Source organism: Sitophilus oryzae, unplaced genomic scaffold, assembly GCF_002938485.1.
Source record: "Sitophilus oryzae breed Bouriz unplaced genomic scaffold, Soryzae_2.0 scaffold_119_pilon_pilon, whole genome shotgun sequence".
Classification (NCBI taxonomy): Eukaryota; Metazoa; Arthropoda; class Insecta; order Coleoptera; family Curculionidae; genus Sitophilus; species Sitophilus oryzae.
In genome coordinates this window covers 1,049,520-1,074,352 of record NW_022145837.1, presented here as the reverse complement: position 1 = coordinate 1,074,352, position 24,833 = coordinate 1,049,520, and the positions used below count along the sequence as shown (strand labels likewise).

General features: G+C 32.6%; 1 protein-coding gene across 4 annotated transcripts in view; it reads left to right on the top strand.

Moving 5' to 3' along the window:
* The window catches only part of LOC115891834 (mucin-16-like), a 45,542-nt gene continuing 20,709 nt past the window's right edge, over window positions 1-24,833 (top strand). For 2 of the 4 annotated variants that reach the window (XM_030912413.1, XM_030912416.1), the window contains exons 1-2: window positions 1-216; window positions 17,098-17,402. In XM_030912413.1, the coding sequence (XP_030768273.1) occupies window positions 17,345-17,402 (58 nt within the window). In that variant the 5' untranslated portion in view covers window positions 1-216; window positions 17,098-17,344. Of the gene's footprint in view, window positions 217-15,132; window positions 15,174-15,406; window positions 15,466-17,097; window positions 17,403-24,833 lie in introns of those variants that run through there. The other 2 variants (XM_030912415.1, XM_030912414.1) reach the window with 2 other exon arrangements.

Genomic DNA, 24,833 nt, shown 5'->3' with positions numbered 1-24,833 from the left:
AGTAACTCGAGTACTGCTTGACGGCACGGCGAAACTGCGCTCGGCACGTGCAGGAATTTGCACTGAAAGAAACAACGGTTCCGGGCGTACTGTACCTAGTGCGGTTGCATGGTACCGATATTTTAAAAAATCTGGTGCGCCATTTTCGGGATTTCGATGGATGGTACTGTTATTTAATTTCTTTTTGAATGGTTTACTAAAGGAAAAGAGCTTTATGTAAGTGTAATTTTTTAATTTTTGATACTACTATACAGGGTGGCGCATCTCATTCGCCTCGGTTGATTATACGAAAACGGAAATATGTAGAAACAAAATATTTTTATAAGTATAATATACTTATAAAATACTAGCGTGTACCAGCGACTTCGTTCGCGTCGAATTAATCATTTGTAATGGTGATGATAAAGCAAAGCAAGAATTTCCATTAACATACAAACTGGATAAAATTTTCTCACATTTATGTCAGCATGAGAAAAAACAATATGGCGATATTATTATATAACTTGGTAATATTTGAGGGGTAGTTTCATCTCGTTGGAATTTGATTTTCGAAAAATCCGTTTGCCAAAAATAAGCTTTTTACGTCAAGCAGTTTAAGCAGAATCGTGGTTAAGAAATTACCCAACTTTTTGGAACACCCAGTATATTTTTTTTAAATTTCAAAATATGTAAAAAAAACAAATAAATTATGCTTGTCCAAGCGTTTTCCCCGTTTTTAAAGACTAACCGTTCTTTAAATAACAATTATTGTAATATTTGAGGGGCGTTTTCACCCTCTTGGAATTTGAGATTCGAGAAACCCCTCCTTATCCAACCTCTACTACACCCCACAGTCAATCCGTTTGCCAAAAATCAGCTTTAAACGTCAAGCAGTTTAAGCAGAATCGTGATTACTCAATGGTCATATTTTATGGAACACCCTGTATAAATTTATAAAAAATCTTAAAATATGTAAAACAACAAAATAAAATATACGTGTTTAAGAGTTTTTCCGAAAAACTCAACGGTTTTTAAATAAAAAATATTTTAATATTTGAGGGATAGTTTCACCCCCATAGAATTGGAGTTTCGAAAATTCCCTTCTTATCGAACCTCTACACCGTAAAGTCAATCCGTTTTCCAAAAATCAGCTTTTTACGTCAAGCGCTTTAAGCAGGATCGTGATTAATCAATGACCAGATTTTTCGAAACACACTGTATACATTTTTTAAAAATCCTAAAGTATGTAAAAAAACAAAATAAAATATACGTATTTAAGCGTTTTTTCGGAAACTTGACCGTTTTTTAAATAAAAAATATTGTAATATTTGAGGGGTGGTTACACCCCCTTGGAACTGGAATTTCGAAAAATACCTTCTTATCGAACCTCTACACCCTAGAATCAACCTGTATGCCTAAATTGAGCTTTTTACGTTGAGTGGTTTGAGCAGGATCGTGATTAATCAGTGAGTCAGTCACTTAAGGATTTTATATACCTTATGATCGAAAAAAAACGGCGTCCAGTTGGCTTGGAAATGACGATCGATGACATTTCCCATATAATTTTACATATAAAATGACAGCGATCTTCATTTCATAGCCATCGTTGACGCCGTTTTTTTTTAGTATAGATATAGTAACTATAATAGATGATCAATATAGTACTATATTTACTTTTCTTTTAAAAGAACAAATATTTTTCTGTAATTTTTGCATTTTTACAATTTCTTTTTTGTTTTTTAATTTTTGGTACTACTATTTATTTGTAAATGTCAATGTAGCTAATATAGAATAATAGTGCGTTCTTTTGGTTATTTTTGTCGGATGGTACTGTTATTTTATACCTTTTGGACAGTTTACTAATGAAAAATAGCTTTATGTAAGTGTATTTTTTTTTAATTCTTCACATATCTGAAAATTGAAGCATTATTGGGCATTTCAAAAAAAATTACATGAAGAATTTTCTGTATAAAATTAGTTTCTCGTTGAATACCGCATCTGTTGAAGGAAGAACAGAAAGCAATTAGAGTCAATTGATGTAAAAAAACTCTACACCAGTTTATCGTAGGGCACTCAAAAAATATATTCATTATTGCCCGTGGGGATGAATCCTGGATTTACTCTTATAAACCCGAAAATAAACGTCAATCATCTGTTTGGGTGTTCTGAGATGAACCAAAACTGACAAAAGTTCCCAACAGAGGTTTCCAAAAAGATGGTGGCGATATTTGTCTCAAAAGCGGGTCATGTAGCAACAATTCCTCTGTAAGACCAAAGAACTGTTACTACTGATTGGTACAAATCTATTTGTTTGCCGGAAGTAATTGCTGAGTTTCGAAAAACCAACTTTCGAAAGAAAAGTTGGTTTTTCGAAACTCATTCGAAGAAAACATCGAATTGTTGGACTATCCACCATACAATCCTGACCCAAGTCCTAACGACTTTTTTTCTTTTCAAAAAATAAAGACGTTCCAGGCCCCAGAAGATGCAGTCAACGCCTTCAAAAACGCAATTTTGAAGGTACTAACAAGAAAGTGGAATAAATGCTTTCAGAATAATTGGTTGCAACGGATGCAAAAATGCATTTCTCTTTGTAAAGAATATTTACTTCGAAAATCAACAGTGTTTAAAAATTATCTACTGTTTTTTTCTACCTCTACTACCTCAGTGAAAGGTCGCTTTAAGTGCATGTATTAAATTATTCAAATTCATACCGCTTAAAAAAGTTCTTATTTAACCAACACAACAAAAAAACCCTGTTAATTAGTAAATTATTATTGACATAAACATTACTTGAATATTGCAAATTTATTATGAAACTGTAACTATAGTTAAATTAAACGGTGTTCTTGCCTTGCACCGAGCAAGGCAAAAACTTTTATGTAACTAACGCAAAAAATTATCTATTTTTATTAGTATTTTCATTATGAAACAAGGTTGAATGGTAATATAACAGAATAAAAATAACTATAATATGTAAAATACTATTTAGAACTGTTTTAAATTTAAATGCATACTAACAGTTAAAAAAAAAAGAAATGAATTCTTTACTTAGACTAGAAGTACATATTCTGTTTCTATTTTTACTTTTTTTTAGTATTACGTAAAATTTTATTTATTTACAGGTATCTATAATTAAAGAGAAACTCTTATTTATTTTATTTTTGTTAAAAATCGAACTATTTACATTATAATTTTATGGAGTTACCTAACTGTATCTTGAATTTAACCCAAATTTCAACTGGTACAGCGAATAACAGCTGTTTTTTATGAAATGTTTTATACAGAGTGAGTGCTAAATAAGAGCACATACTTATAACCGCACATATATTCATTTAGTTGATCATTGGCAAGCACTCTCTCATTGTACATGAAAATAACAAAACAAACATCTACTGATCTGGGTAAAATTGATAGTTAAATAGTAAAACTCACCCGGGGGTACACCGCCCCCTAGCCACTGACATCACTGACATTCTATTCAATATATCCCATTCCATATCGTCCATCTAATTCAAATATTATTCGGATCTATTGGTTAATAATCTTGAACAACTAGCTAGTTTCACCTGAAATAGTATAGGGGCTTCCCCCGAACGCAAATCTGCCGCTAAACAGATTCGCAACCCAATCGAATAGGCTAATTGGGGTACCTCAATACCCCATCGCCGCATCGTCAATCGAGAAGACATTATGGAGACCTCAAACTTTCCAGAGCAGCTCGAAGGCAAGACATCACAAAAGGTTTTCTTCTTGTGGTCAAACGACAGCGCTGCCTTACAGTCAAACGACTCGCAACCCCCAATTGTCAGCTCTGTGACAAAAACACAACACTACACAGCCGGCCGGCCCATCTACTACTGACTCGCCGCCAGCAAGCTAAGCCTCCTCTTACATCACAATTTTATCTGATCACAAATATTTACGTCGCTTGCCAATGAATCATACTATTTTCTCTAATCGACTTTCAAATAGAGTGTTTTAGCATTACTAGATAAATAAATAGAGAGTTTCCGAAGGAATGCATATTCTTTATTAGAATTACAATAACGAACTTATTTTCCAAATTCATACATGCGACACCTGGACACTTAAAACAGACATTATAAGGAAACTGCGGGTGGCACAACACTCAATGGAACGAAATATGCTGGGAATAACCAAGAGAGACCGTAAAAGATTAGAGTGGATATATACAACAAAAGACCCAGGTAATAGAGTCATCCACAGAGTCAAATTCCTCAAATGGCAGTGGGCGGGATACCTGGCAAGAACGGACAAAAGATGGACCGCAAAAATTACAGCATGGTACAACGAAGAATTAAGAGACCTAAAAGAAGACCAAACCTGAGATGGGATATTGATATTATGAAATTAGCAGCGATAACTTAAACTCGCATAGACAACAATTGACAACAATGGGTCCAACTACAAATAGAGTATCTAGATATGTGAGGGAGGCTACACCATAATTAAAAATGGTTGAATAAGCTGCAAATGACATACAGACATGAGCTTGACAAATATTTGGTAATTACTTAATATCGCACCTTTTTTTGAATAAAATAAACTGAACAAATACTATACAAAAACACGCGAGATTTAATAGTGAAAGTGAATATTTAACTGAATTGTGGATATTGCGAAAATATTCTTTTATGCTTAATGAAATCACACAGCGCGAATTATTGCAAAAAATGCATTTTAATTAAACGAATAATACAAGAATCGAAACAAAAACAATAGCGGTTTGCAATAGTGACACTAAAAAGCTTCTTCATTGTATTCTGTGTGTAAAAAATGTTGCAAAATCTTTTAAGAGCATCTAATTGTCTTGGTTATTAGGTATATTGTTTTCTGTGTGAAGTAAGGATTTAAAAAATATATCGATATTTTGTGAATATATAATTATTATCCGATATAATACCTATTTATATTCCCAAATCATTATCATCATCATTTCTGCCTTAGTCACAGTGAACTCAATGACGTGTCTTTGATTTTTCACGGTCGTAAGTGCTGAGAAACTTTTTCGAGTGCCTTAGACCGTTTGGTCTAAGGCAAAAAAATATATATTGTTACAGTAAATTATTTGATTTAATTTGTAGACACGTGTAAAAAGAATAAAAAAATATGTAAGATAAAAAAACTAGAAATATATGAAAATTTAAATTAGAACAAAAGTTAATACTAAAATGCGATATTAAAAGATAAATTAAAAAACTAGATAGAAAGATAAAGGTAAATAGAAAGATAGGATAAGATACGAAAAATGATAAATGCGGCAATTCGACAGATAAAAACTAAAAGAAAAGATATGTCACACCAGGAACAAAGATAATGCATCCGCCAAATAAGATAAAGATAAGGTAAGGTAAATTTGGCAGATACGAGGTAAAGATACGTTCCCTAGAGTGACCCAAAAATAACAAAAAACAAAAATCTATCTGTCGAATGGCCTGCCAATAGACACCACCACTACAGGGTCCAGATAAACAAGAGTTGCCTTCTGGCAAGCAAGGATTCGTTAAAGGTGACATAAGTCGTATAATATAAATATTATAAAAAATCCTTACTTACCAGAGTCCCTCCTGATTCGTCTCTGAGAGTACTCCTGCAGTGACTGATTCTATTCATGGCCCCTGAGATTGCTAAATCGAACACCTCTGCGGGTTCCTGTTCGACAGCTTGCGTCTCAGTACATAAATAAGAAAGATAAAAATAATTAGTACTAAATAAAAGTTAAAGGTATTAGAAAAATTTGTACAAAACTAGCATACACGTGCTACTAAGATAAGAAGATAAAGAAATGATGATAAAAAAAATGAACTGTGAGATAAAAAGAGAAAATAGAAAAAGGAATTTAAAGTTACAAGCTAATTAAATAATTAAATCAAATAATTAAATCATATTAGATAGTAAGAAATGTTTAAAAAAATAAAACTAACAAATAATTTCCAAGTCGTACCTCGTGCCGGTGTCTGGAAAAAACTAGGTGTTTAAGCAAAGAAGATCGAGATGAGAGAGAGAAATTTTCGGCAAAACAAAAGTCCCTTTATAGAATTCTCCCATTCATTTAGACATGCGTTAAGTACCAAATGTCAATATAAAAATTTATAATTAATAGTAAAAATAATACATACGATAAAATTTCCTACATACCTTCAAAAAAATGTGTGTAACAATTGCATCTTAATTATTTAACACTAAACAAAATATTACTAATAAACCTTCGTTTTCATTAAAAATAAACAAATTATTATCGGTAACCCATAGGCAACCAGAAAATATATAAAATATTTAAACAATTTAAACTAACAACCATCGCTAGTGATGTGTACCACTATCGAGGTTCCGCAAAAAAATCGATAATATATAAAAAACGTATAAACGATATAAAAGGAAAAATGTAACGAAAATATTTTCGTTACAATATAAGAAATATTTTGTTGATGTTTGACCATCAAAATCTTAAAAATAAAGAAGTTTTCTAAAAATGTGCTGCAATACGGATATAGTATAATCCTTTATCTTTAATTTCCTTCTTCATTTGTGTAAAAATACCTAGTCAGTTTTACATAAAACGTTAAATGCCGAACGCTTATTTTGCTACTACTGAAATGGACTCTTAAGTCTTACCAAAATTATCGAATATTTCTATATCGATAACTTAGAACATCCCTATATAAAGTAGTACTGAAATAATGAGTTTGTAACAAGAAACGTAAACCAATCTACCCACGGCTAATAAATAATAAATGCCATAACAACCATAATAATTTACACAGATTGAATGGTTAACTTGCAATCTGTTCTGAATTTTGCCACTCTCTGTAGAACTTTGCGGTACTCGAAATTGCAGTCACTATTATTAGAAAGGTCCATTCTACATTATTTGCATCGATTGGCCAGGGTCGAATGTTATATTTTTTTTTACTTTTATCCCGATTTTTATAATTTTTTTGGCAAACTGTATAGAGGGTTTCCCAGAAATAAGTGCAAGTATTTTAACTGGTAGTATGTTTCGGCCTCAGAAACAAGCCTATGAGGTTTTTTTTGCAAAAAAATTGAAAATTTGGAATTGTTCGAAAAAAATTTCGGATTTTTTCTTAGTTTTAAGTTAAAAAACATAATTTCTTGATAATATGGCAACACAGGTAGTAGATTAAATTTACATGAAAGAAAATCCAGAAAAGATCCAGTGGTTCTCAAAATTTATTTTATATTATTATTTTATTATTTTATATTATTATTATTTTGGATATTACAGTTGAGGGTTGGAACCTTTGGTGTTAAACAGCAAAATAAAAACACTAAATCACCACAATACACCAAAACACTTTTACTTTTACACTGGACGCGCGTATAAACTCAGTTTATAATCATCTGCTGATGTTGCTAACATGGTTAGCGAAACGCGCGTCCAGTGTAAAAGTAAAAGTGTTTTGGTGTATTGTGGTGATTTAGTGTTTTTATTTTGCTATTATTTTGGACTTATTTGAAAAATGATAAAGAGAAAAAATGTTTCTTTTAACCAGATCCACCACCCCTTATCTCTGGGACAACCTGTATAATTCTATCAACTTGAATTCATAAACTCAGTATTTTATAAGCTTTACTATTTGGCTTAATAAAATATTCAGCAGGATTAATTGAAGGGTTGTTTTTCACCCTAACTTTAAAACACCCTGTGCAATAATTTTGTGAGTAACTTTTTCTAAAACATTATTTTTCGATCAGAACCATGACTCCCGAGCATTTTCTTTTTTAACTCATGTCAACACATACTTTGGTTAATTTTTAAGAGCGAAATGAACTTGCCACCAACAATTTGCAGTTTTTTCAACTATCATTACTTTTTGATGTTATTTTTTAATATCACGTGGTGGCTTTGATGACTATTGTCGTAATATCATGTCGACAGCGATTACAATTCTGTATTAAAATTTAAAAAACGTTAAAAACTAACGATACAGGCTTGTTTTTAATACAAATTAGTAACACTAACAGACCTGATGATATTAAAAAAAATGTATATAACTCAAGAATAGGCTTAGTTTGCAGTTTTAATGATTTATAATAAGGGTAATGTTTCACTTACAAGCTTGAGAAGCTCTGTATCCAAACAGGCATTCTTTTCACGAGATTATTTTAACAAAAGGCGATTTCGTATAGTTTGAATAACGTACTTGCATTCTCATCTCCTTCTGATGCTCCGTTTTTTGCCTTTTTACCAAAAATCTACTTAAGAAAATTTAAAATGAAAATTTTCAAACTTTTCCCTTGAGGAGGCTCTTCTAGCGTAAAATTGTTAGATTTAATATTCATAAGGAGCGTTGAGAAGATGTCGGCTTTTTTAATTTCGGTCTAGAAAGAATCTCTGTGGTTTTTAGTAGTGTTTAGCAATTTTAATATGTAGAGTTTTAAGGGCCCAGAAGAAAAAAGAATAAAATCAAGCATAAAGAGGGTAAAAAATCGGAACAACTAATAAGAATAAATGGACAACATATTCTGCAGATAAAAAAAGTAAAAAAGTTGGTATATGGTGATACAGGGGTGTAGAAATTTCATTTTTAGTTTCCCGATTACGTTTTGGACTACCCTGTATATCTAAAACGATTCACTTTAATTGTTCCAACTCGGTGATTTTCTAAAGATACTACGACATGCACTACTATGCTGTATGTTTAGATAAAACCAAACATATATCTTCATAATAAATTGTACTGAAGCTGTGGTTGGTTCCTTGTGAAACATCGTTGAAATATTAGTATTTTAATAAAGCACGCTTTTAGATGTTTCAAAAAACTTTTAATAAGAGTAACTTTAACTCAACATATATGTTTCGGCTTGTTAGGCCTTTTTCAAGAGTTTTTTAAGAACTAATCGTCTAACTACACTGTAACTATATATATATTTACTATGGGGGTGGGTTCAGAGAGTTTACAATAGGGGTAATAAAAAATGTGTTTAGAAATCCTTGTTGGTCGTTAACATTATTTTCGTTTTTAACAGATTTTAGTATTTCTAACTGTTCAATGTAATTTAAGCGTCTACCTTTTGTTTCTCTGTGTAGTAACTTAATTGAGTTTTCATTAATTTTGTGATTATTTACTATACAATGAGTTGCAAGACCAGAACTATATATTAATAATCTCCAGCATAGTTCTGGTCTTGCAACTCATTGTATAGTAAATAATCACAAAATTAATGAAAACTCAATTAAGTTACTACACAGAGAAACAAAAGGTAGACGCTTAAATTACATTGAACAGTTAGAAATACTAAAATCTGTTAAAAACGAAAATAATGTTAACGACCAACAAGGATTTTATTATTATTATTATTATTATTATTATTATTTACACAATAGAAAGCGGTATAAAAATACCGATGAGTCTACTGTCTTTTTATGTTGCGCGTAATTTTTTCGAGTTTACTGGCCGTAATGCAAATGTACACAACTCAAGGTATTCATTTCTTGATCAATTTTGTTTTTAAATGAGTTGAGAGTTGGTACTGATACACTTTCTTCTGACAGCGAGTTCCACGGGTACACTATGCGGTTAGTCAAAAAATTTTTTCGCTGGAGTTTGGACGATCTTTCCTTTTCCAGGCGTCTGCTGTGGCCTCTAAGTTGTGGAGTTTGGCAAGGATGGTATATATTTAATGGGCAAGTGTAGAAACAATTTAGAATTTTGTAAGTCTCTATCAAGTCCCCCCGCAAACGCCTCTGTTTTAATGTGGTGAGATTTAACATCGCAAGACGATCTTCATACTCTAGATCCTTAAGTTCATGGGGCATTTTTGTCACCTTGCGTTGAATTTTCTCGATGAGATCAATATCCTTCTGAAAATAGGGACTCCATATTATTTGACCATATTCTATTTTGGGTCTAATGTAGGACTTGTATATCTTTAAAATAAGATCAATAGAGCGGTCTTGAAATGCTCTTTGAATGAAATAAAGAAGAGAATTTGCTTTTTTAGTAATCTTTGATATATGCACATACCATTTTAGGTTTCCAGTAACTGTAATCCCTAGATCTTCCTGTTGTTCTACATGTCTTAGACTTAATTCATTTAGGGTGTAGGTTTTGTGCGTACAATTCATTCCAATGCTAAGAACAGTGCATTTGTCCTCATTCAGTTTCATTCTCCATTGTTTGGCCCAGGATTCCACCAACCTTAGATCATGCTGAAGATTGACGTAGCTCGTTTCGGGATTTGCATATAACTTTGTATCATCCGCAAAAAATATGATATTCGTTTTTATGCCTCTTGCCAGATCGCTGATATACAGGAGGAACAACAGTGGGCCCAACACAGAGCCTTGAGGACACCGCTGGTCACTTTGTGTTTAGTTGAAAGAGATCCGTTTATTCTGACTTGGAAGTAGCGTCGGGTTAGGAAGTTTGATATAAGTTTGAATAAATTCCCTCTTATGCCGTAGTGGTTTAGTTTATAAAGAAGCATCTGGTGGGGTACTTTATCAAATGCCTTTTCAAAGTCAAGATAGATGACGTCTGTTTGTTGGTTTCTATCAAAGGCTGCTGTCCAATCGCTAAGACAAGATGTCATGTTCGTTATTGTGGATCGACCAGGAAGAAATCCATGCTGTGTGCTGGGTAAGACATCTTTTTCCATTAGGTATGGAGTAAGTGTGCGGATGATTACCTTTTCCATGCATTTACAGATGCAGCTAGTTAGACTAATTGGTCGGTAATTACCAGCTAACTGTCTGTCTCCCTTTTTGTGAAGCGGTGTAACGAAAGAAAGAGACCAAGTATCTGGAAATTTGCCAGATATTAGTAAATCATTAAATAGACATGCTAAAGGTTGTGCGAGGGCATGACAACATTTCTGAAGAAAAACAGTCGGTACACTATCTGGACCCGGGCTGCTGTCAGTTTTTAATGATTTTATGGCTTCGCTAACGTTGAGCTCTGTAAATTCTATGTTAGTAATCTCTTGCAGAAGCCTAGAACTCTGTGAAAGCGTTGGAATGTAAGAGTCATTGGTTGTCGTAAAGACTGATGCAAACCGGTGTGCAAATTCCTCAGCAATGTCACAGTCGTCCATGATAGGTAATCCATTGTTGGGGTTTTTAAGAGTGAAACTGGATACTTTTGTAGACAGAGTCCTATTAATATATTTAAAAAATTGTTTTGGTGAGCTGGAAGAGGCGATAGATTTTTCGTAGTTTTGCTAGCACTTGCGATTATGTTTTTAGAGTGTTGTTTTCCGTCCTGTATGCAGTATAGTTTTCGGGTGTTGGCGATTTAATATATTTATCCCATAATTTTCGTTTGTTAGTAATTTTTTTAAAAATATTCTGATTTATCCATGGTTTTTTAGAATTTATTGTTTTAGTTGTAAATGGCACAAATTTTGTAATAGCTTCGTCAATAATTTTGGTGATTTTTTCATATCTGTTTTCTTCCAAATGTGAAGGGTCAAAATTCAAGTTTTCTGCAAGAAATACATTTATTTGTTCATAGTTGGCTTTCCAAAAGTTTTGTTTTCGTATTTTATTGGTAGATCTAGTTGGATATTCGAGTTGCGTTTTTCCAGTAATAACCAAATGGTCACTGCGGCCCAATGGTGAATCACTTTCTATGTTGTAAATCAGTTTCTTATTATTTACTAGAAACAAATCCAGAAGCGCATCCTGATCACCCCTGAAACGTGTGGAAAAATCTATTATTTGATAAATATTTCTAAACACATTTTTTATTACCCCTATTGTAAACTCTCTGAACCCACCCCCATAGTAAATATATATATAGTTACAGTGTAGTTAGACGATTAGTTCTTAAAAAACTCTTGAAAAAGGCCTAACAAGCCGAAACATATATGTTGAGTTAAAGTTACTCTTATTAAAAGTTTTTTGAAACATCTAAAAGCGTGCTTTATTAAAATACTAATATATATCTTCAAGGCAAACAAGCTGTCATTTTTTTATTTCTATACTCGAGATTAAAATAATTGAAAACCGACGAAAAATAAAACGGTGGTAAGGCGAAGAAAAAGAAAAGAACAAACAGGGAAAAAACGAAGAAAAAATAAGGCCAATGTCAACGCAGAATGTTGCGAAAACTTTTCGATTCTACTACACTGCCTTGCCATTTCATTAAATTATATGCACGGGTATAAATGTGATGCAACAAGAACGTTGTGGAAAATTATTTTAGAATCGGTATTTTCTTTAAAGACGTCTAAGGAGGGTCGTAGACGGTCAAAACTGTCGTGCGAAAAGTTGGACAGAAAATTTTGAAACTTTTTTTAAAGAAAAATCTACTGAATATTCATAGCTTATTACAAACAATTTCTCAAATTACTTCACATAACTTAACTTACAGTTTCATAAATTAAACTCAAGAGACGTCATATTGTATACCCCAAACGAATATAACCCCGTGTCTAGGGCATTATATAGTCTAGGATTAAAAGCGACCCGCTGTATATTAATCAGGGAAATTTCGAGATAAGTTTTCCAGATTTTCGACTGATAAATTATCCAGCCAGGGATCAAGACAAACAGTTATAGAATCGTACGATTAGAAGTTTAGAAATTCGCTGACAGACGCAAAATCAGAAAGTTCACTACTCCTGCTCGAATAGACGTCGAATATTTCATTGGTTTTTGCCCTCGTCCAACTCTGTTTTTGATGTTTGTCGTTCTGTTTCAAGTCCGAAACTTCAGTTTATCAAATTCTGAAATCTGTCGGCGATGTAAAGATTCGTACAATCTTGCTAATCTCAAAGTGTCCGTAGCAAGAATTCAAGATTAATTTATTTATTTAGTCGCAGGCGTATAGAACAATCCGGCTTTTTGCAAAAAGACTAGGCATATTATACAACGCCGTTTTTTTACACAAAAGAAGGAATTTTTACAAAAAGCCTAATCAGAATTAGGCATATTAAACAATGATGATATTTTCTGTACACTTCTGGAAAAAGACTGCCTGTTTTCAGTCATTTTGCAAAATACCAAATCGAGAATCGAGGCCAGGCTGATTAAAAAATGATCAAAGTTTATAGTCAGCTATGAGCATAAGCATACTGAATAATTTACGCTTTAATAAAACTATCCCATATTTTCCTATAACAAAAACAACTTGAATTCTGTTTTATAAATTTTAATGATAAATAACATAATTTTAAATACAAAATACTAAGGGCTGGCAAAGGTTAGTCTTGGGTCGAGATTTCCGTATGTAAGGAGAGTACAATGGCGTTTATAATGTACTGAACAAAGAGAGGACAGTAAACACGTTGCCAAACGTATGAAATAAACTGAGAAACTGTGCACATCGCTAAGAGACGTGGAAGGGGATATAGCAGATTTGTCGCAGTTGACCGGTCGACCCACTTGTGTCTAGCCCTAGCAGGCAACTATTAAGCCCGACCAATCATGTTAGAGTTTTTGACAAACACAAATGAATTAACACACTCCAAATAACCACGCTAACCAACCTGATTGGTCAAGCTTAATAGTTGACTGCTAGGGCTAGACACTTCTGGTCGACCCAATACCTCTGTCAGTACTTAAAGTTCTAGGAAAAGGTGTACGTCATGCGTTCAGCTTCACGATTTAATTACGTCTCGTGATACTTAATTTGTTTATTTATTAACGAGTCGTTGTAATTTTCCCTATAGCTTGAATATTTTTAAGTGCAAGCTAGAAACACTAGCATTTTTGGTAAAAATAAGTGGAATTGAGTGGGTGTTCGATAGTGGTTGCGCTATTAGAACTCTGAATTCAAAAATCGATATCTCGAAATCTATTAGAAATAATAGATTGTAGTTTTTAAGTTTTAAAAAGTTTGTTAATATTTCTGCTGTATTTTCGTTGTAGACAGTATGTGAAAATCTTTATCAATAAAAAAATTACACGATTGTAATAAGATCCCTATGCGATTTACTTCCACACATGTAAATGCCGACCCAAAAGTAACAGTTGCCAGCACGGTATATTAAAACCTTAAAATTAATATCTGATTTAATTATTATACTCTGTAATTCGATTCTGTGTACAGGACTGCTTCTTTGTGGAACTTTGCTTTCTTTTAGAATAAAATGAATTTAAATCTTTATTAAAATTGACCTACTACAACAAAATATATTGATTATTAGTTATTTTATCGGCCTTAATAATTCAAAATAATATAAATAAAGTACTAACTTGTTACCTAAAATTATGAGTGAATGCCAATATACAGAGAGATACTTTTTTAAGGAATAGTGATAGTAACAGGTCCAGAAAATTTAAATATACTAACTGCTAAACTACTAAACTGTTGATATTTATTTAAATTTTCTTAATACTATTCAACTCCACCCAATCGAGAAAATTCCACTATATTTGCAAATTGTACAAATAAAGCAGCGAAAACCAGACACTTGTGTGAAAAAATCACTTTTACAAGGTTAGATAGTGAAGGTACGCTATTGAATGCTTTTCCTTTTGCAGTAAGCGGTACCAGAGTGCTGTTTTACTCATTAATCAACTTGAATTCGTAGATTTACAAGGAATTTTGCATATCCCAGAAGAATAAAAATATTAGAGAAGTTTCAGTAGGTATATTAGTCCATAAATTCTAGTTATTTTTTCTACAAGACGATAATGCAATTTTATGGTCGTGTATAAAACAATATTTTTTTTCCATAGCCCCCCCCCCTGGCCACTCCTTGGCTAAGCCCCCCCCCCTGGCCCATCCCTATTTGCGCCTCTGGATATACGGCAATTTTAACAGTTGCTATGGAAAAAAAGATATTTACATGCTAGAAGAGCTTTTCTATGATAATTTATTTCTCTGTAAAATTGATTATAAAAACTATGAAAATTATTGATATTTCCTTATTACTGGGTGTTCTTTTATTTTCATTGTTATCGAATTATTAAAATAAAATCAATCATAATAAAGCCTTGTAGTTTAAAGGAGCTTTAAATTTATCTGTGGCCATATTAACAAAACTAAATGTCACAAGTGCTTCGAATTGAAATGAGTTGATTAATGAATAGTTTGGCAAAACATACGATTTCACTTTGAGTGCCTGAACGAAAATACTATCGATATTTCGTACTACCTTATTGATATTTGGACTAGTATAGATTATCGTGTAATTCCAAATTGTTATTTAATCAATTGAGAATCGGTTTTTATATAATGTATAAGGTTCCACTACAGGTATGAATGAGTTTTGATTACTTTGGTTTCAACCTTTTTAGTGAATCTCTGTTGTTTTTTTTAATTTTGATTGCAGCTACTGTAAACAATAATTTCATTCTCATGTCTTCATAAGTCGTCTTACATCACCTACAAACTGTAATTCATTTGATACAATTCTTTAATGTCAGGAAAAAATCTAATACGTAATCATCACCAACAATCTTAACAATGGCCAACAAAATCGAAATTTTTCGACCAGTCATCTGTGTTGCACAAGAAAAATCCAACTCCAGTAGCGTTCAGATTTCAAGTAAGTAAAAGAGAAAATTTTGTATTTCTATGAAAACATTTCCAAATCACCTTTTTACGTAGAATTTAATGGTTTAAGTATAATTTTTTTTAAATTAATAATTTAAGAGTTATCAACAGAAAAATTGATTTTTTGTTTCGGACACCCTCTATATTTTTAATTAACTGAAAAGAATTTAAAATTACCTTTCCAAAAATATAGCACACTTGATATTTTGTTATAATCCCCTTCGAAATACAGAATTTTTAAAATTTCGCCACTTTTAACTAGTAGGCTTTGGACCCCTTATTGATGTTAATGGAACTCGAAAACATACTTTTCCAGCAAGACGACGCACCGCCTCTGAACGCTGAAGTTATCAGCAAATTTTTGCAGCCAATTTCAAGAATAATTGAATAGCTAACCAAGATCCCAGCCGTTGGCCGTCGAAGCCGCCTGACTTAGTGCCCGTGGATCTAATCCTATGGATATATTTGCGGAAGAATAAAGGTTCCTTATTCTTCCGTATAATCTAGACAGGAATTAGAAATACTTAGTTATTAGAGGGTATCTTTCACCTCCACTGGGTTAATTAATTCCGCGAGAAATGTTCAAAAACTGCCCCCTCTGTCCATAACAGAAGACGGTCGATATGTCGAACACCTGTAGCAAAATCTCATGTCTTGGTTTGCTATTTATTTTTATTGTTATTAGATATAGTCTAAATGTGTTGATGTTGGTTAAATATATTTTAAATTGTTATAAAATTCTGCATCTTTCATAGCAAATATTATTTTCGTTTTAATTGATGCTCACAGCTAAATTTTTTTTGTATTACAGCCGGTGCCGTTCAAAGCCTACTTATTTAAAGCGGGCGAATTTTTATATACTCTATATCTCGACGAGGAATCGAGCAAAATATCAAGTGTGTTATATTTTTGGACAGGTAATTTTAAATTATTTTCAATAAATTAAAAATATACAGGGTGTCCCATATAAAAAATCAAATTTTCTGTTGATAATTCTTAAATTCTTAATTTTAAAAAAATTATACTTAAACCATTAAATTCTACGTAAAAAGGTGCTTTGGAAATGTTTTCATAAAAATACAAAATTTTCCATAGCAAAAAAGTTACAGCGATTTGTTAAAAATGCATATTTTTGAAAAACACCCCGTAACACCGAAACGGTAACAGATATCGATATGCGGTTTTCACCATCATGTTTTTGACAAAAATTGAGCTCCAGACTCATTTATTTTTCAGTTTTTTAATAATACCGATAGACAAGTTTTCTGTACGCCACTGCCTTCTATTACAGTTATTTTATAACACTCTCCCTTTTAAAGGTGAAGTAACTGTACATGATATACATACTACATACTTAATAAAAAAGTATTTCCTGAACACCCAGAATTCCATTTAATTTGTGGCCCCCATATTATCAATAAAATAGATACTTATGTTATTACAAGATAAACTAACCATATACATTGCTGTTTTGACTCAACATATTCAAAAGCTTCAAATAATGCTTTTAGGTCTTTTGCAAATTTACATTTTTTATATTGTTTCAGATAAACAAGTTTTTCCTTTGCACCACCCTGTATAATCAAAGAATCCCCAAAATACATATTTCCTATACTTGTTTCAGATACAACCATCTTCAGGAAAATCCGGAAAGATTTCTAATCAATTGCATCAAGGAAGTAAACCGAACAGTCAACAGCTCGAGTGAAAGTGATCTTGTTGATTTTTAGTGCCTTTAAACATCCTTATTACAAATCGTTTATTTACATACTACCGGTGATCTCAGTGAGATGTGATGACAAAGAAAAGGATTATTAAAAGGAAGAAAAAGAAGTGCCATTTGTGGATTCCCCTCCAATGAGACCGTCAAAATGACTTTTCGTCTGTACGTGAACACGTCAATATGGATTATTGCACTAGTATCTCTAGGTAAGTCTGCTTATTTTATTAGAGTAGTAAGATTTTTCGCGACCTTTAAAGAAAAAATGTAAGGATATATTATTGTAAAATTCACCGTTATGGTATTATTGGAAACAAGCCTAAGCAATGGGATTAATAGTAAAAACACTTATTAATTAAACATATTTATTTAAATGATCTTGTAACAAAACATGTAATATGCCGGTAAAATGTTAATATTGTCGGTATGTCTCAAGGTGTGGCAGTGTTATTATTTAGAATTGTTGCAGAAAATTGGTTTTACAGTCGTTAAAAATGTCCAGTTAAGAATTATGAATATTTATAATAGGATTGTGTGTCTAGAATAGATGATGAAAAAACCGTAAAATTTAGATAATTCAGTAATAGTAGAAAAGCTCAAGATGATGTATGCTCTTTTAATATCGATGTCTTGAGATAGAGACTGGTGCTCTGACCATACTCTCGAAAAGGCTGTGATTAATAAAACTTAAATAAAGACTTGTAAAAAAGGAAATTTGTTGGAATGCCAAGTTATATAATTATTGTGCGTTATTTTCTTCAATTATTTTTTTTTAATTGTTAGAAACTATTCCGTACTGTTACTCAACTGGAAAATAATAATTAAATTTATTTTTATGACTATTATTTCGGTGAAATAATAGGAAAAAGAAAATAAAATCGAATGGCATCATATATTTTAAACAAAAAAAGCAATGTTTTCCAGTCAATGCAGATATTTTTAAATAAAAGAGAATATTTTATAAAAATAACATTTTATTTTGATCGTGTTGCTTCAGATTTTGCATGTTGCAATCGTATTTCTTGTGTTTTTCTATGGATGGAGATATGTTTTTAAAAGAAAATAATATAAAAGTAAAGAATATTTGAAATATAGGAATGTACAGGGTGGGTCAAATTCGACGCTTTTAAATGGAATCACCCTTTTCTATAGGAAATAGACTAAAACTAATATCGGTGTCTGGAGCTCAATTTTTGTCAAAAACATGATGGTGAAAACCGCATATCGATATCTGTTACCGTTTCGGAGTTACGGGATGTTTTTCAAATATATGCATTTTTAACAAATCGCTGTAACTTTTTTGCTATGGAAAATTTTGTATTTTTATGAAAACATTTCCAAAGCACCTTTTTACCTAGAATTTGCAAAAAAATTCTAGCTGTGAGCATCAATTAAAACGAAAATAATATTTGTTATAAGAGGTGCAGAATTTTATAACAATTTAAAATATATTTAACTAACATCAACACATTTAAACTATATCTAATAACAATAAAAATAAATAGCAAACCAAGACATGAGATTTTGCAACAGGTGTTCGACATATCGACCGTCTTCTGTTATGGACAGACGGGGCAGTTTTTGAACATTTCTCGCGGAATTCATTAACTCAGTGGGGTTGAAAGATACCCTCTCATAACTGCTAAGTATTTCTAATTCTTGTCTAGATTACACGGAAGAATAAGGAACCTTTATTCTTCCGCAAATATATACATAGGATTAAATCCATGGGCACTAAGTCAAGCGGCCTCGACAACCAACGGCTGGGACCTTGGTTAGTTATTCAATTATTCTTGAAATTGGCTGCAAAAATTTGCTGATAACTTCAGCGTTCAGAGGCGGTGCGTCGTCTTGCTGGAAAAATATGTTTTCGAGTTCCATTAAGGGCATTCTATCAATAAGGGGTCCAAAGCCTACTAGTTAAAAGTGGCGAACATTTAAAAATTCTGTATTTCGAAGGGGATTATAACAAAATATCAAGTATGCTATATTTTTGGAAAGGTAATTTTAAATTCTTTTCAGTTAATTAAAAATATAGGGGGTGTCCCAAAATAAAAATCAATTTTTTGTTGATAACTCTTGAATTATTAATTTTAAAAAATTATACTTAAACCATTAAATTCTACGTAAAAGGTGCTTTGGAAATGTTTTCATAGAAATACAAAATTTTCCATAGCAAAAAAGTTAAGGCGATTTGTTAAAAATGCACATTTTTGAAAAACACCCCGTAACTCCGAAACGGTAACAGATATTGATGTGCGGTTTTCACCATCATGTTTTTGATGAAAATTGAGCTCCAGACACCGATATTAGTTTTCGTCTATCTCCTATAGAAAAGGGTGTTTCCATTTAAAAGCGTCGAATTTGACCCACCCTGTACAGGGTGTATATATTCTAGACGATATTTATTAAAAATTGACGGAGCAAAAGAATTAATTATTTGTTTGTCTAAGATATTGATAAAAAAAATTCTCGATGCGTGACATAACACCATAATAAAATAACTAATTTTTATAACGTTTCCTGAAAGCAATCTAGCACTCATTAGGGATACATTTTCTAAACCAATCACTCTAATTCACCAGCTAAGCTTTGCTTGCTCCAACTCAAACTTACAGAATAAGACCAATTAAGATTGTTCCTAATTCAAAAGACGCAGAAGTTCTTGTTTTAAAATTCAGCGGATGGTAAAGTGAACCATTGTTGTACTTCGGAACTACCGTTATTGGTTCCTTTCGTTTTACTCTATCTCTCTGTTTCTAGCAATTTGGAGCTTTTGTTTGGTTTCAAACTTTGGTTTCCAGACATTTTTGAAGAGCGAGCACTGCAGCTCAGAGTAGTAAATTCAGTTTTTAGAAGAATATCTGATTGAAATTTTGGAGATGTGTTTTGTTTACAGTATAAAAATTCTTTTTTAATTTAATTTACTTTTTTGTTATCGTTATTAATTGAGTTTATAACTCTTTTTTATTGCTTTCTATTGTGCGTTGCTTTCTCCCACTGATTCTATATGCTTATCCCCTTTAAGTTTTTGTGGAAAATATCATTGTACTTTTTGAGTTGTCTACCCGGTTTCTTCTTAACCTCTACAAGCTCGCCGTAAAGAAGATATTTCGGTAGGCGGTTTTCTTGGACCAGCCCATCTTAAGCGAGATTTAGTAATCACGACTTCAGCGCTCTCGCAGCTAGATTTTTCAAGGACCGACACGTCTATTGCTCGGTACACTGCAGTCAAGAAGTCATGATTGTAGAAAACCCTGTCTTTAAATTTCCAGGATGCTCTTGAGGCGCTCCTAATCTTGTGCTGAATTTCAGGGTCGATATTGGCCTTTTCCGAAATCAAACTGCCGAGGTAATTCAATTCCGCTACATATTCCAATAGTTCTTCTCCGATTTTTATAGCATTGTCATGATTTTCCGGTGGAGTGCACATGATTTCAGTTTAAGACCCAAAGCTTCGTTGTACCAGTTCAGGGATAACATACAGACATATATTTTCCTCAATTTTTTCGTGAATAATATTTAAAAACCTGTTCTTTTACCACTCTGATTCGGTCTTTCGCAAATTCCGATCGCGATCGATTTCAAGAACAATTACAAATCGCAGAGAAGAAATAAAGTTTCTTATTATTGACGTTCGTCTTTTTATGGAGCTTTAGAGCGAACGATGAAGCTTTTCGAGCTTTTGTGTGTTCGTGGCAGGGGCATCAGGCTGGAGGGCAGAGGCAGCTTAAGAAAAATACGAATCAGCCTCTTTCGTATCGCCGGAGAAACCCTGATGATGATGCGGATCGTCAAAATTTCCGCCGTCGAAACGTTATTACTGTTTGGTCTGAAGGGTATTAATCAAAGAAAAGTGCCAAAGATTAATTTTCTTCACTAGATTGAGAAAGAGAAATATATATAAAGCTTTTCTATTTTCTTTGAATAAAAAGACTACAATTTTTCTTAGTATCTATTAATTAAATTTGTCTAAATTAATCGTAATAATACAATAACTTTTTTTAAACTTAATTGGAATGAATTAAGAACAAAGAGCGACTGTCTCCATTTATCCACTGACACACTTTTATTGTTTGAAACAAGCGAGATTGCCACGAAAAGAAACTGCCTGAAATGGTTCTGTTAAGAATTCGTCTTCATTATGTATTGTTGATGGACATCCTGTTCTTTAAAGACAAATTTAGAATATACTTAGTAAAAATATTTAATAATAGCACAGATTAGGTATACTATATGTATACAGATAAAAATCTTATCCCTAATTCGTGGTACGAAAATTGTTTTTTATGACGATGTGCAAACGAGTAAAATTTCCTGTGCGCAAAAATAAACTCGCGTAAAATAACAATAAACAGCAATGACTAAAGAATATAAGGACATGTAACGCCCCTAACGGGCTGCAGCCGAATTTGTGACCTTTTTTTTTGTTTTGGTGGCAAACAATGAGTCATCATTTGGTCACCAGCGACAATTTTAGCGATTTCTAATAGTTTGTGTGTAGTAAACTTTGTATTAACTTTATTACAATGGTGATTAGTTGTTCAGCTTTCAAGTGTAAAAGCAGCAGCGATAAGAAAGAGCCAGGAGTTACGTTTCATAGGTAAATAAACAGTCCACTCCAACTTTTTAGCGTTTTCTTATTGAATTCGATAATTATTCTTCAATTTCAATTAACATCTATATGTACTTGATATGTGCTATACGTCGATACTAGTTTTGTACCTTTTGTTAACATTTTAATACGTTTTTTTCGTAATTAATTAGGATGATATACCATAGGCGTAGTCAAAACAATTATCAAAAAATATAAATATTGCTTCAAACAGCTAGGTTAAGAAAAATATGTGCCACGGCACTGTTTGGTGACAGCGTCACAATTTGCTCTCGGGTGTTATTTGTCCTTGGATTCTTTAGTCATTGATAAACAGCGTAATAGAGAGATATCGTTAAACCGAATAGCGTGCATGGACGTTAATAAGGCCAGGTGTTATTTCCTTTACGTGAGGTGGTATTAACTCTCCTCATTTATAGTTATCGGATCGGAAAGAATTCGTCCGCTATTTAAACTTAACCTAACTTTGAATTTAAAACTTTGAAATTGTTTTGTAAGCCTCTTTATAGGTTCTTTAATATTGGAAGAGGTGGAATCCATATTTTGGGCCACATTTATTTAATTAAAACTAATCCCAGCTACTTAAATATCAAATTACCTAATAAAACTAAAGTAATAATTCAAAACAATTCAAAAATAACCTAAAAATAAAGATCTCGCCGGCCGGCCCCGGTTGACAAATACCCGCACATGCCTATTTAAACAATTTTTAAACGTTATTTAGAAATAGCGCTTGGTGTAATTGATCCGTAAATTACGTCAGGCGGTACCGTTATTACCGGGTGTTGCGTTAAAAATTGACTCGCGCATATCGTAACCATGATAAGGTACGCCTAAATACTGCATGACGCTATTCGGTTTTCCGATATCTCTCTAATAACTGTGCCGGTCAGGCGCTGTGCACAATTTTAGAGGCCATAAGTGGGCGTGCTATGTGCGCAAACTATTAGGTTACTAGTTTGCCCGATTCCGAAAATTGGAATCACGAAAAACAATAAAGAAAAAACAAAGTTTATAATCTGTATAATCTGTGATAATAGTATAATACATACGAGGCTAATTGTTTCCTATTCTTCACCTTAGAATACGCTTTAGATGCAACAAAAATTAGAGACTACACTTATCTCTTTGGACGATGCTTCAAAATAATCATTAAAAATGGCACATGTAAATGAGCCTCAATGAAATTTCTCATTTGCTGATAGAAAGGATATTTTCTATAATATTACTTTGATATTTTATTATACAGAAGAATTATTACAAAAATAACTATCGATTTCAACGACACGCACATATTTCTTTCGAAAAACTTCACAATTGAAATCGATTTACCACTAATTGGAGAAAGTTTTTCGACAAAAATGGTCAAAATGTTGTTGCACTCCAATATGGCAACGTATTCAGACTATTATGGTAGTAGCTTTCAAGGCATATTGATTATTTGTTTATTATCCTGCATGGCGTATATAACATAGGAAAGAACTAATGTATAGTAGAAAAATAATAATTTATGACACAACAAATACATAGAAAAAATCCATTGATTTATACTATTTTGAATATTATTTGTTTTTTCTATTTAAGACCTGACTCTAATAAGGAATGGGACATAATAAATTGACAAATACTGTCAATTAGAAAGTGATAAATCGCTTTATTTATATAAGAAGCCACAATTCATTTTATTTAAAACAAATTGCCGCGGTTTTGGAGCGACGACACACTTAATCGTGACAAAATCCATCGACAAGACCGCAGAAAATAACAATCAAAAATTAAATAAAATATGATAGAGTAATGCCACGCATCGACCTATACCGGGTGTTGCATCGTCGAGCGGGACATAGGAAATCCCATGTAAATTTTAATGGGGTCAATTATTGGCTTCCCTAATTATTTTAGAGAATAATTCTATTTAAGTTTATTGAAGAGCACTAAAACCCACATTCAAAAGAATAACTTTATATATTTTTGATTAGCCCGTTTACGAGTTATCGCCGATTTCTTTTTAAATATTTCTCCTTTCTTATGACCCTGTATTTACTTATGAGCACCAGTCAAGGTAAAAGATAACTGTCAAATGAAGTTGTCACTTCAGAAATTTATCTATTTAGTGCTTTATTATTATTATTAAAAACTCATACCTACATCGAAAATATTAACCATGAATTACACTACCGAAGAAAAAGTATTGATGATTAAATGGTATTATCAAGAAAATAGTTATCAAAAGGTGTCGGACATATTTGCTGCTCTGTATCCGAATAGACCGATACCTGGAAAATCTACAATCGCAAGGAATATCCAGAGATTTGAGACCAAAGGTACCCTAATAAATAACTGCAGATATGAAGCAAGGCAGGAACAAAGAGAAGATGCAAGAAATGATACCGACTTGGAAGTTTTATTGTGCGTGGAAGAGAACGATGGAAAGATCAGCACAAGGAAACTTGAGGATGAAATAGGAATAGATCACACTACAGCGTTTCGAATTTTGAAACGACATAAATACTATTCCTTCAAACATGAAAAGCAACAAGAGATACGAAATGGGGACGAAATACGGCGGCAGGCGTTTTGATTTGATATGATGGAAAGAGCAAACACGGATAGGGAATTTTTAAAAAACATATGTTTTACTGACGAATGCACGTTTACCTTAAATAATGAACCCAATGTTCAAAATTATCGATATTGGAACAAAGAAAACCAACACAGGTTTGTCGAAACAAGGACGCAATATACACAGAAAGTAAATGTTTGGGCAGGGATATTCGGACACAATATTATTGGGCCATTATTTCTTACGCGAAATTTAAATGCAGAATATTATTTGGAACTACTCGAAAATCATATTTTACCTGCTTTACATGATGCCGCTAGGGAAAATCAGGAAGTTTGGTACCAAATGGATGGCTGCCCGGCTGTTCGGGAATATTTAGACAATAGTTTTAACGGAAACGTTATTGGCCTAAATCATACAGTAAATTGGCCAGCAAGGTCTCCTGATATTTCGCCAAATGAT